At 37.9% G+C, this 12,201-nt stretch overlaps 1 protein-coding gene and 1 pseudogene across 2 annotated transcripts in view; one reads left to right on the top strand and one right to left on the bottom strand.

Annotated features, from left to right (window-relative positions):
- LIN28B (lin-28 RNA binding posttranscriptional regulator B) overlaps nt 1-12,201 on the top strand; it is a 125,281-nt gene that overhangs the window by 60,153 nt on the left and 52,927 nt on the right. For both annotated transcript variants that reach the window (XM_088024269.1, XM_028104102.1), the window contains exon 3: nt 6,765-6,949. In XM_088024269.1, the coding sequence (XP_087880395.1) occupies nt 6,765-6,949 (185 nt within the window). The remainder of the gene's footprint in view (nt 1-6,764; nt 6,950-12,201) is intronic.
- On the bottom strand, nt 8,445-11,180 carry LOC148164079 (programmed cell death protein 5 pseudogene; annotated as a pseudogene).

Genomic DNA, 12,201 nt, shown 5'->3' with positions numbered 1-12,201 from the left:
ACATCCACAGTATTGCCAAAGAAGTTAAATTTTTTAAACCATACATTTGATCTTGCTACTTCTAAAAGCCAGGGGAAAACAATCAAGCAGATTTTTATTTCAGACACAATAAAATGCTTGGGATGGCAATTAAAATTTTCCATTATCTGGCTTTAACTAGCATTTTCCACCTCATTTTTGGTCACTCCCTTAATAATACCCTTAAATTAAGCCTCTGGTTATCACAGATATGTATTAACTATACTGCAGCACAAACATGTGGTTGAACTGTTAGCTCAGTTTGTATAACTATCTTCTATCCCCATTAAAATCTCTCTTCACGCACTCAAAAATGTACATCTTGTGTAAAAGTTTCAATAATGCCTCCACCCAATATAGGCCTCTCTTTGGTATTTCCCTTAGCTCTGGGTAATTTTCTTATATTTCATTTTTCTTCCTTCATCTTCTTTGTTATCTCTCCCTTTTAGATTAATCCTCTGTACTTCTGAAATATTCTCTCATGTATTTCATTTTGGGGGGTCCATTTATTCTATGCCCTGAGTGATTTTCTAACCTTTTACTTCCAACCCATTTGATTTCAACTATCATTTTTGACTTTATGAGAGTGCTTTTTTAATTCTCTGGTTGTGGTTTTTTGTTTTATTGATGTTACATTGTTTCAGATATCTCTGGAGATACTAATTACATGGTGCATGAAATTTCTTTTGTTTCCTCATTTATCTTGACCTTTTTTTACTATGCTGCATGTTTTGTGATTCTTGGTTGACCCTGCAGATATATGAATGAAGGATAAGAATGAGAGATAGGAATGATTGAAGGTTGAGTGGGAAGGGGACAGCACTTGTACCACAAACTCTAATTTGCCAGAATAAATAAGAATCTGTGTAGGATCCATTATTTCACCAGTTGCCCAGATATTTCCTTCAGTGTCTTAAGAGAACAGCCTTATAATATTTGCATTGGGTTAATGTTTGGCTGTTTTCATGTGTGTAGGTGGGTATAGGGAGGGGAGGATAAAATGGGCATCTAGTCCATTTCCAAACCTTCCATTAATCCCCTTGGTTTCAAGCCCACCTCATTCTCTTGCTCTTCATTGTACATGTTGAGACTCAACAGTCCCTCTGGGTTCTGTTAGGAATATTGGTTTCTACTTCTGCTGTAGCCTCTTTTATTAGTTTTTCTAGGGTGTGGCTCCTTCAGTTTAATTAATCAGCCAGCTCTCTCTCTTTTTCTTTTTTTTTAGTAATGTCTACACCCAACGTGGGGTTCGAATTCACAACCCCAAGATCAAGAGTCGCATACTCTTCCGACAGCCAGCCTGGCACCCCACTCAGCTCTCTAACTTCCAGAAATTTCTTGAATTCTGCTTTCTGTTGATGGCACCCCTCTTTTTTGGGGGGGCAGAGGGAGAGGCTCTTTCTTTTTTTAAGGTGGGGGCAGAGGGAGAGAGAATCTTAAGCAGGCTCCATACCCAGCATGGAGCCCAACACAGGGCTTGATCTCACAGCCTTGAGTTCATGACCTGAGCTGAAATCAAGAGTCAGACACTTAACCGACAGAGCCACCTAGGCGCCCTGATGGCACCTCTCTTATTTCTCTTCTTTCTTGTGAATCTATTTCTTTTTATTATTTTACTGTCATTTTGATGGCTTTTATTATTATTTTTTTAAGATTTTATTTATTTATTTTACAGGGAGAGACACAGCGAGAGAGGGAACACAAGCAGGGGAGTGGGAGAGGGAGAAGCAGGCTCCCCACTGAGCAGGGAGCCTGATGTGGGGCTTGATCCCAGGAACCTGGGATCATGACCTGAGCCGAAGGCAGATGCTTAACGACTGAGCCACCCAGGCGCCCTTGATGGCTTTTAAAGAATACCATGAGGCATGTGTTTGATCACCCTGCCATCTTGAACTGGAAGTCAGCTTAAGCTTCCTAAGGAGAAACAAAGACAAAACTGTAGCAACACTTCAGAGCCTTCCCAGTCTAGTTGCAAAGAAATAGCATGTGCCAAGAGAGATAAGTAATCCTATTACTAACTGGAAGGTGGGATAGAAGTAGTTGACAAATGGACCTTTCTCATTTGTCTCCATATTACTGCCATTCTTTGCAAGTCATTTAAAAATGATTGGGAGGAGGAAAGGGAGTATAGCGAGGAAATCGAAAGCCAGTATTTTTCTAATTCTGAAATAAATTTGAGCAACAATGCATTTAAAAATTTGGAATAAAGGGAAGTGGGAGAAAAGGGAGCCTTATTTGATTGGAGGAAGAACATGAATAAAAAGTGTCAGATGAATTAATTTAATATGAACACATTCAAAATTGGCCTGTTCTTATTGTAAGTGCCTGATATCTTAGTAGGCATGTCAGCAGCTTCTTCTAAATGCTTCTTCTTTCCTTTGTGCATTTATTCATTCAATAACGATGATTCTGTCCTATAGAGAATAACCTTCTGTTTTGTCCAGACAAATGTCACAGATGACATATAAGCCCAAACACCAAAGTCTTGCCTTATGAAAGTCTTATATGTAGGTCAAGGAAAAATCTACATAAATCTGCATTCTTGGTTCACCATGGGCAGAATTTGATGGACTGTTTGGCATCTAAATGAGGAGGATTAGAGAATATGGGTAGAAGGAAGAACAAGGAATGGAGTTAGAAAATAATGCTATTACCCTGAAACATAATAATCCTATAAGTATTTTCTTTATTCCACATGTACTATATACAGTGTCACCTTGACACTAAAAATATGAGAATTTATTTTATGTAGTAGAGGTGGAAGCCTAAAAATTTGACTTTGCATGAGTAATTCACTTAACTCCTTCAAGTTCAGTTCACCTTTTTTTTTTTTTCAAGTGGGAGTTGGATTAAATAACCCTTAAGGATCTTACTCTTGCTAAGTCCAGAATTCTTTTAAGTACGTACTGAATGATATCTATTTGCAGCCATTTTGCTAAATAAGCCCTTTGGGAAATACTAAGATATATATCAAAATCCCTGGCCTTCGGGAGAAGATAAAGCCAAAAGAGCAAATAAAAAGTAAGGCATACACAAGTATCTGCATTACACAGCAGTATATTGTGAAAATTATACAGAAGAATCAATTAAGTGAAAGAGGAGAGAATTTACAACTTGCAGCAATTGAGGATGATTACATAAAGGATCATTTGAACTGGGTCTGGAATCTTTAGTAAGATTTTGATAGAGCTCTGACTAGGAGCGTGCATCCCCACCAGCATAAGCTGGATAAGCAGAGATGACAAAACATAAAGTGTGTTCAAGGAAGTACAAGTCAGCCAGCTTTATTAATTGGAGGAATTGTGATTTACACTAATGGGAAAAGAAGTGGAAAGTATAACTAGAAGATTATGAATGGTCTCAACCTACAGTCTAGGAGAGATCCTGTAGAAATGTTGAGACAGGAGACTAGTAGGGTAAGATTTATTCTGAGAGAATGTGTAGATATGGAAGATGCTATGGAATAGGGAGGAGACTTGGTGCTGAAATACCAATAAGGAAACCATACGGTTAACCAGGTAGGAGATAGTTAGGGCCTGAAGTAGGGCAGTGGCAATCCAATGAAATGGTTGGAGCAGATAATAGAGATTGTGAAGTAAGAATGCATAAGATTCAGTGAACGGTTTGGGTATAACTAAGGATTGGAATCAGTGTGACTAGAAAAATGGAGGCACCTTTAATAAAAATTGTTGAGTCAAGGGGAGAAGTTGATTTTTGTGAAGAAACAATAGAGAATTCCCCATCTTTCAACAAATCTTTCCCACCTGTGTAGCAGCAATTTTGATATAGGAACAAAGATAACAGTATTCTCTGTGAATCCTTCTGTTTCTTGCAAAGCCATTAGAATTTCTTAGGGGTATTGGTTCTTGTCAATAATTCTTGTCAATTAGTATGAATCTAAATTGCCTTCTGTACTAATTTGGGGAAGGAGCAATACAAGATAGAATTTTTAAAAAATATTCTTTAAGAATACCATGAGAAATAGCCAGAACTTAGTGGTCCATAAGAGTAGAATTTAACTTTAGATTTGGAGAAGCAATTCACTTATAAATGATACCTGTCAAAAATTGTAATAATAGAAAATGAAGTACACCCATATACCAGGAACTGTGAGGACATAGGTGATAGAATTTTTATTACAGAAACAAAACATATGAACATGTGATAGCTCTAGTTAAAACTGCTATCCCTTCATTCTCTTTATTGCTATAACTGACTTGTGTATGCTCCACTTCATCTGATTTGATAATCTGCATTTTCTTGAGTAGGAAGTGAGAAATGAAAGCAAAAGAACTATTTCTAATTAGTGAGGAGAAAGTTTTGGAGGAAAAAAAAAGATTTAAAAATATTAAATAAAGCTTTAAAAACAATTTTTTGTTTAATTTTAAAGAGTATAGGCAGTTGTGATCCCCCCCACCCCGACTTCTGCATAGCATCAAACAGCAAAAAAGGTGCTGCCAAATTGCAGACTTCCACATGAAGGATTTTGAAGCATCAGTTGACTGGTTAAAAACCCTGTTTCCATGTGTCATATTACTTTCACCATGAATAGTCTCCTTTAGTCTTGAATTTTGAAGTGTTTTTATTTGTTCCATATAATTGTTTGGTTGTATGTAGTTATTCAGCTGCCTTTAGAGTCATGGACTTGGAAGGAGTAAAGACTTTGTGGTCCAGTATTTCCCTAAGTATGCTTGACAACTGTAGTCATAAAGAAAGGGCTCTGGGATCAATTTGGCCAGGAAATTGCTGGGTTAAATAAACACAGTCAAACAAGATTTTTATTTAGGTGGCAGAGGTGAGGGGTATAGAATCTCAGAGACTTTAATATGCTAATGTGACTCAACTAAGGAGAAACAAACAAGATAGAGCATTTCACAAACTTATTTGAGCACAAAATCCTTTGTTCATGGAGTCTTTCTCAGAATCATTGTGCCATAGAACACATGTGGGGAAACTCAAATCCCTTAAATTTATGGATAAACAGAAGAGATGGAATGGTTGTTTACTTAAAGAAATGGACTTGACCTAAGGGTTCCCATCATATTTAGTTTTGCTTCCTTTTGCCCCCAAATTCATAAAAGTCTTTGAAAACTACATGATATTCCAAATTAGACCCATAAAATACACAAAGGTGTTTTAAGAAATAAAACTAATGATTTAATGATTTAATTACTTTTAGTATATTTTGAATTGGCATATTGACTTTGATGAAAAGAGTTAGATCAAAAGAGCCAATTAATATTTTAATCAAGGTTACACTTTTGCAATCAGGAAACTTTTTTTTCCCACAAAAATCAGCCATCTTTCAAATTAGAAAATCTGTTTCACAAACAATGAATCATGGAACACTACATCAAAAACTAATGAGGTATGGTGATTAACATACTAAAATTAAATTAAAAAAAAGAAAAAATCTGTTTCCTTTCAAATTATAATAATGTATATACCAACAAGCTTCACCACTTTCCAAAAAAAAGGACTGAAGAAAATGACTTTATGATTTGCTGTCTGCTGTGTCAAACCCCATCTCTATATAAATACACATGTATCTTTTAAAAAACTTATTTATAGGGGTGCCTGGGTGTCATCTTCCTTCTGCTCAGGTCATGATCCTGGAGTCCTGGGATCAAGCCCCACATGGAGCTCCCTGCTCCATGAGGAGCCCGCTTCTCCTTCTCCCTTTGCCTGCTACTCCCCCTGCTTGTGCTCGCATGCTCTCTCTCTCTCTCTGTGTCAAATAAATAAAATCTTAAAAAAAAACAAACCTTATTTATATAGATGGCATTATGGTAGATAGGCTGTTCTTTGCCCTATATGTTTTTACTCAACGGTATTACGTGTTTATTTTTTCACATTAATACCTGTAAATCTTTTTAAAAATTATTTTTTTTAATTGACGTATGGTTGACCCACAATGTTACATTAGCTTCAGGTATACAGCGTAGTGATTGGCCAAGTTTATACATTATGCTGTGTTCACAAGTGTAGTGCCCGTTGTTCCCATACAGTGCTATTACACTTTCATTGGCTATATTCCTTATGACTTTTCATCCTTGTGGTTTATTCTTTCCATAACTGGAAGTGTGTACCTCCCACTGCCTTTCATCCATTTTGCCCCGACCATCAGTTTTGTTCTCTGTATTTATGGATCTATTTCTGCTTCGTTTGTTTTGTTTTTTAGATTCCACATATAAGTGAAATCATAGTTTTGTCTTTCTCTGACTCATTTCACTTAGGATAGTACTCTCTAGTTCTGTCCATGTCACAAATGGCAAGACATGTAGATCTTCCTTTAATGGCTCAATAATATTACATTATATAGCTGTACTGTAATTTGGGTAATCAGTTTTCCATTGATAGGGTAGTTGTAGTTTTTTTTTTAACAGGCAGTGCTGTAGTGAATTTTGATATAGGTCTTCTTTTGCTTTTGTTTTTGAACCTTTGTGTGTGAGTATGTCTGTAGGAGAGTCCTTGGCGTGGAATTGCTGGGTCAAATAATATGCACATTAAAATTTTTTAAGTATTGCCAAATTGCTTTTAAAATGGTATTAGTTTATCTTCCATTGCAGCACTGTAACAGGAATTTGAAAATGGTATAAGTTTTACTGAACTTAAAAGAGACTTTATACCTCATAATGGATAGTAGTGAATATCTTGCTATATTAATTTTTAAATCATAGAGAAAACTTTAAAGTATTCATAATCATGATTTCTCTTTCTCTCTGTCCCTCCCCTGTTCTTTACAGAGCAAGTTATTCATGGAAGGATTTAGAAGCCTAAAAGAAGGAGAACCAGTGGAATTCACATTTAAAAAATCTTCCAAAGGCCTTGAATCAATACGGGTAACTGGACCTGGTGGGAACCCTTGTTTAGGAAGTGAAAGAAGACCCAAAGGGAAGACACTACAAAAAAGAAAACCAAAGGGAGATAGGTAATCATTTTACTTTGTTAGTTTATGAGTTTATTGTATTTGGGAAAAAATTCTGAAAATCTTTTTCAGTTTTATTATATTGGACTTAATACAATTTAACCAAAGTAAATAAAATGCCACCATTGTGTAGTTGAATAAACTTTATCAGGAATATAGGCTATCAGGATGCCTGGGTGGCTCAGTCGATTAAGTGGCTGCCTTCTGCTCAGTCATGATCCCATGGTCCTGGGATCCAGTCCCACAGTGGGCTCCCTTTTCAGCGGGGAGCCTGCTTCTCTCTCTGCCTGCCACTCCCCCTGCTTGTGCTCTCTCTCTTTCTCTCTCTGACAAATAAATAAATAAAATCTTTAAAGCAAAAAAGAATATAGGCTTCTTGCAATTTGAACTCTGCACTATTTCCACCAGATTGTTCTGAGATCACAAATGAAGAGTCAGGATTCCCAACAGACAGTGCTATCCCTCTGTACATCTTAACACCTCACCTGTTTTGTTCAAATGAAAATACCTTCATTGTTTTGTCTGTTTTTAAAAGATGACTCATGTATAAAAAATTCAAACAATATAAAAATTATAAAGTCAGGAAAAAAAACCACTTGAAATCCTAAGGTGGGACTCATAATGTATATGCAGTATTTTAGAAACCTGAATTTTTTTTCATTTAACAGTATATCAAGGAACATTTCATATCAATCATTAGCACCTGCATAAGTTCCCACTGTGTGAATATACCAGAATTTATTTATTTATTTTTTTAAAGATTTTATTTATTTATTTGATAGAGAGATACACAGCGAGAGAGGAAACACAAGCAGGGGGAGTGGGAGAGGGAGAAGCAGGCTTCCTGCGGAGCAGGGAGCCCGATGTGAGGCTCGATCCCAGGACCCTGGGATCATGACCTGAGCCAAAGGCAGATGCTTAACGACTGAGCCACCTAGGTGCCCCCAGAATTTATTTTTTGAATGCACCAGAATTTAAACAGTGCTAAAGTAATTTTTTAAATTTAAGCTATTTTGAATATTTTGACCTTTTCAGTAGTACCACAGTGGGAATCTGTATATATACGTTTTTGAAAAATTGTCTGATTATATCCTTGGGATAAATATTGAAAAATGTGGATCAAAAACAAGGCATTTAAAAATTTTTGGTATCTATTTCCAAACTGTTCTCAAGAAATGATTAGGGCCAATATACAACCCCTTCAAAAAGGAGACTGTTCATAGAATGAGGTCATTTTATTTTTAAGATTTTTATTATTTTTTTAAGTAATCTCTGCACCCATCATAGGGTTCGAATTTACAATCCCAAGATCAAGAGTCACATGCTCTACCAACTGAGCCAGCCAGGCTCCCCTTAAATATAAATTTTTTTTCCATAAGTTTATTTTTTAAAAGGCATATAGACAATAAACAAAGTAAGCAATCAGATCTTCACTTCTACCCAGCATTATCTGTCCTAGAATTTTCCATTAAGTTCCAGTCTCTAAACATCTTAAATTTCAATAATCGTCCTCTTCATCAGAGTCCATGACTCTTCTTCTGTTGAATTTAACTGTGGTTTTCTTTTCTGTTTGTTGGCTTACTTTTTCAAGGGTTTCTATTAAACCTTGTTCTGATACCTTCCCACTTGTCCATATCTTGCCATCTGTATGAGGTAATTCTCTACTGCTTTAGTTTTTTCGGGCTTTACAAGTGCTAAGTTACTGAATGGGGCCCGGGCTGACAGATCCAGGACTTGAGCTAAGATGCTGTTTCTCATTTCTGCTTCCCTGTGCTTTGCCTCCGTTGTGCTGCGTCACCAGGATCCCGGTGCGTCGCCTGCAGTCCGGCCGGCCTCTCCTTCCTCAGAGCCTCCAGCCCCTCCTCTGCCGTGCTGCGGCGGTCCGGGGTTGAGCAGCCGTGGCCATGCTCCGAGGGCTCTCGCTTAAATATACGTTTTTGAATGTTTTTTCAATTTATTTTATTTTTTAAGATTTTATTTATTTGAGAGACAGAGACAGAGATATGAGAGAGAGAGCACAAGCGGGGAGGAGAGGGAGAAAGAAGCAGGCTGCCCTTGAGCAGGAAACCTGATGTGGAGCTCGATCCCAGGACCCTGAGATCATGACCTGAGCCAAAGGCAGATGCTTAACTGACTGAGCCACCCAGTCACCCCTGATTTTTTTTTTTTAAAGTGGGCTCCATACCCATATGGGGCTTGAACTCAGAACCCTGAGATCAAGAGTCACATGCTCTACCAGCTGAGCTAGCCAGGCAACCCTGAATGATGTCATTTTAAAAATCTTTTCCAGGGCACTTGGGTGGCTCAGTTGATTGGGTGTCCAATTCTTGATTTTGGTTCAGGGTCATGGGATTGAGCCCCGCATCAGGCTCTGTGCTCAGTAGGGAGTCTGCTGGAGATTCTTTCTTTCCCTTTCCCTCTGCCTTTCCCCCTGCTCATGCATGCGTTTTCTCTCTCTCAAATAAATAAATATAAATAAATAAATCTTTAAAAAAATCTTTTCCAATGATATAGGTTAAGAGATACAGCTCATTTTTTTCTTTTGCATCCTTTGATTAGATTAGAGGTCAAATATATTTTTATGTCAATTTTCATTTTTTTCTTCCATGAATTGTATGTTTCTTGTCCTTTGCTCATTTTTCTATCAAGGTGTTCATTTGCTATTATTGATTTGGAAGTTCGCTGTTTAGGAAAGAACTGTTTTCTTTTTTCCCACTATGAAAAACCCAGTTCTTCCCTACTGTTTTTCTCTTGTGTATCTGCTTTACTTTTACACAGCACTTGCTTTCTGACACCAAAAGTGTGGAGATTTTTACCCCCACACCAAACTGTTCTCCACAACACCAGCTGGATGTCCTACAGTCCCCTCACTCAATTCTGAGGCAGTTTCATTAATGCAAAGAGATAATGGTAGTTCAGATTGGGATGGTAGCAGTAGAGGTGAGGAACAAAAATCCTGACATTGTGAATGTAGAGACAACAGGATTTACTATTGGATCAGATGTGGGCTGTGAGAGAAAGTGAATATTCAGGATGACTCCAAGGTTTGTTTGGCCTGACCAGCTAGAAGGATGGAGGGATCATTTACCAAGAGGGAGAAGACTAGGGAAGGAGCAGGAAATCGGAAGTATGGTCTCAGATATATATATAAGCTGGAGATTTATAGTAGACATCCAAATGGGAAAATAGATATGGCAGATGGATACATGAGTATGGAGTTCCAGGACTATAGACAAAAACTTGGCAATAGTCAACAGAAAGATATTTACAGCCTTAAGACTGAATGAAATCACTGTCAGAGTGAGTACACATGGAAAAGAGAAGACAGCCCAGCCCTGGGGCACTCTAGCACTTAGGGAGCAGGAAGAGTAGGAGGAATAGCAAAAGGCATTAGGTTAGAAGGAGGGAAATGGGAAAATCAAGAGGATTTTGTCTCAGAAGTCAAGGAAAGAAGTATTTCAAGAAGGAAGGGGTCTCTGGTGTTGGAAATGGTGCTGATGGTGAAATGATTAAGATGACCACCAAGACTTGAGCATTTAGCAACAAGGAAGTCACTGGTGAAGTTGACAAGCTCGGATTCAGTGGACTGTTGGGAGTGAAAGTCTAAGCGGGTTGTGTTCAACAGAAGGAAAGGAGAGGAAGTGGAGACAGCAAGTATAGACAATTTTTTGAGTTTTCCTATAAATGAGAGCAGAAAAATGAAGCAGCAGCTTAGGCAAAGAACGTATAGCCTGCTAATGTGTCAGTGGGAATGGTCCAGTAGAAAATGAAGATTGAGCATGCAGGAAAGAGGAGGACAATTGCTGGAGTGATTTCCTTGCTTGGGAGAGGAGGTTTGGAGATTTAAAAAGAAAGAAGGTATGAAATAGGAAATTAAGGAGTGCCTGTGTGGCTCAGTAGGTTAAGTGTCTGACTCTTGGTTTCGGCTCAGGTCATGATCTCATGGGTTGTGAGATCGAGCCCCATGTCAGGCTCCACGCTCAGCACGCTCTGCTTAAAGATTCTCTTCCTCTGCCTCTCCCCCAACTCAGGTGTGTACACTGTCCCCACCCCCCTGTCTCAATAAATACATAAGTCTTTTAAAAAATTTTGAAATAGGAAATTAAAAGAGGGCATTATGGAGAAAAGGTAGAATTCCAGGCTATACCAAAAACCCACTGACGATTAGTGGACATGAATTTAAAATAGTGTCAGTCAGTATGATTGTTTTTTCTCCAGCCACTGGTGACTTCATGGCTACAACTGTGAAATAGAAAGATGGATTTAATTAGAGTTGGGGCTTTCCTAGTTGAGAATAACAAAGGGAGAGAAGCGAGGGCACGGACGATGTATGCAAGGGAGCAGTTGTAATGATGGATTATGCAGTATAAACTAGGTAAGGAGTGAGGACACTGAAAAAGTGGCAGGCTTGTGTTGTGTGGGTTACAGATGGGGTTCTAGAATTGCTGCAGATGGGGTGTTAGAAAGAATGAGAGGGTAGAAGTTGGTGGTGATCAGAGGGTGAATAACTCCTTCAAGATCTCCTGTTTGTTGTGTGTCTTACTGCGATGAAAGCTTTTACACAATTTGGTATCTAATGATTTCCAACTGCATAGTTCAGGACGTTTATAATTTTTGTCATAGGATTAGCAATTCCAGTTTTCTGTGTGCCACCGTTTTTGTAAAGTGACAGAGGCAAACTGCAATAAAATAGTCAAATAAGCAGCACAGAGGCTCCTGTATAGAAACTGAAACAGAGAGAGAGCAGGATGTGGCAGTGTTAACTGACGTTCGGAAGAGTCTCCAAGGCACTGATTTGCTCCCTAAATAAAGACCTCAGAGATCTTTGGTAACTTTCTTGGTTTCTTCTATGATTATTAACTATGTCTACTTCTGGAGAAAGCCTTAATAATGAGAATAAAATTGTGCTTTGATCCAGATTTTCATGTTTATTAGCTTAGTTATGTAAAATATCCTCAAAAATCTTAAAATATTCTGGATTTTCTAGTCACTTCCCATTATCTATTTTTGTTGCATTTTTTTCCTTAAGAATTTTTTTATTTCAAAGAACCAGCTCTTGGATTAATTTCTCTTACATTGTTTTCTCTTAATGTTTTGTGTGATTCTTCTTACTGTTTCCTTCCATTTTAAGTTTTTAATTTTTAAAAAAAATTTTAAGTAGGCTCTAAGCCCAATGTGGGGCTTGAGCTCATGACCCTGAGAACAAGAGTCACATGCTCTGCTCACTGACCCAGCCAGTCACCCACCCCCCGCCT

The sequence above is a fragment of the Eumetopias jubatus genome, unplaced genomic scaffold (assembly GCF_037043125.1).
Source record: "Eumetopias jubatus isolate StellerSeaLion01/CBP00866 unplaced genomic scaffold, mEumJub1_p1.0 scaffold_6, whole genome shotgun sequence".
Classification (NCBI taxonomy): Eukaryota; Metazoa; Chordata; class Mammalia; order Carnivora; family Otariidae; genus Eumetopias; species Eumetopias jubatus.
Note: the sequence above shows the minus strand (reverse complement) of the source record. Positions and strands in the feature narration are given on the sequence as shown.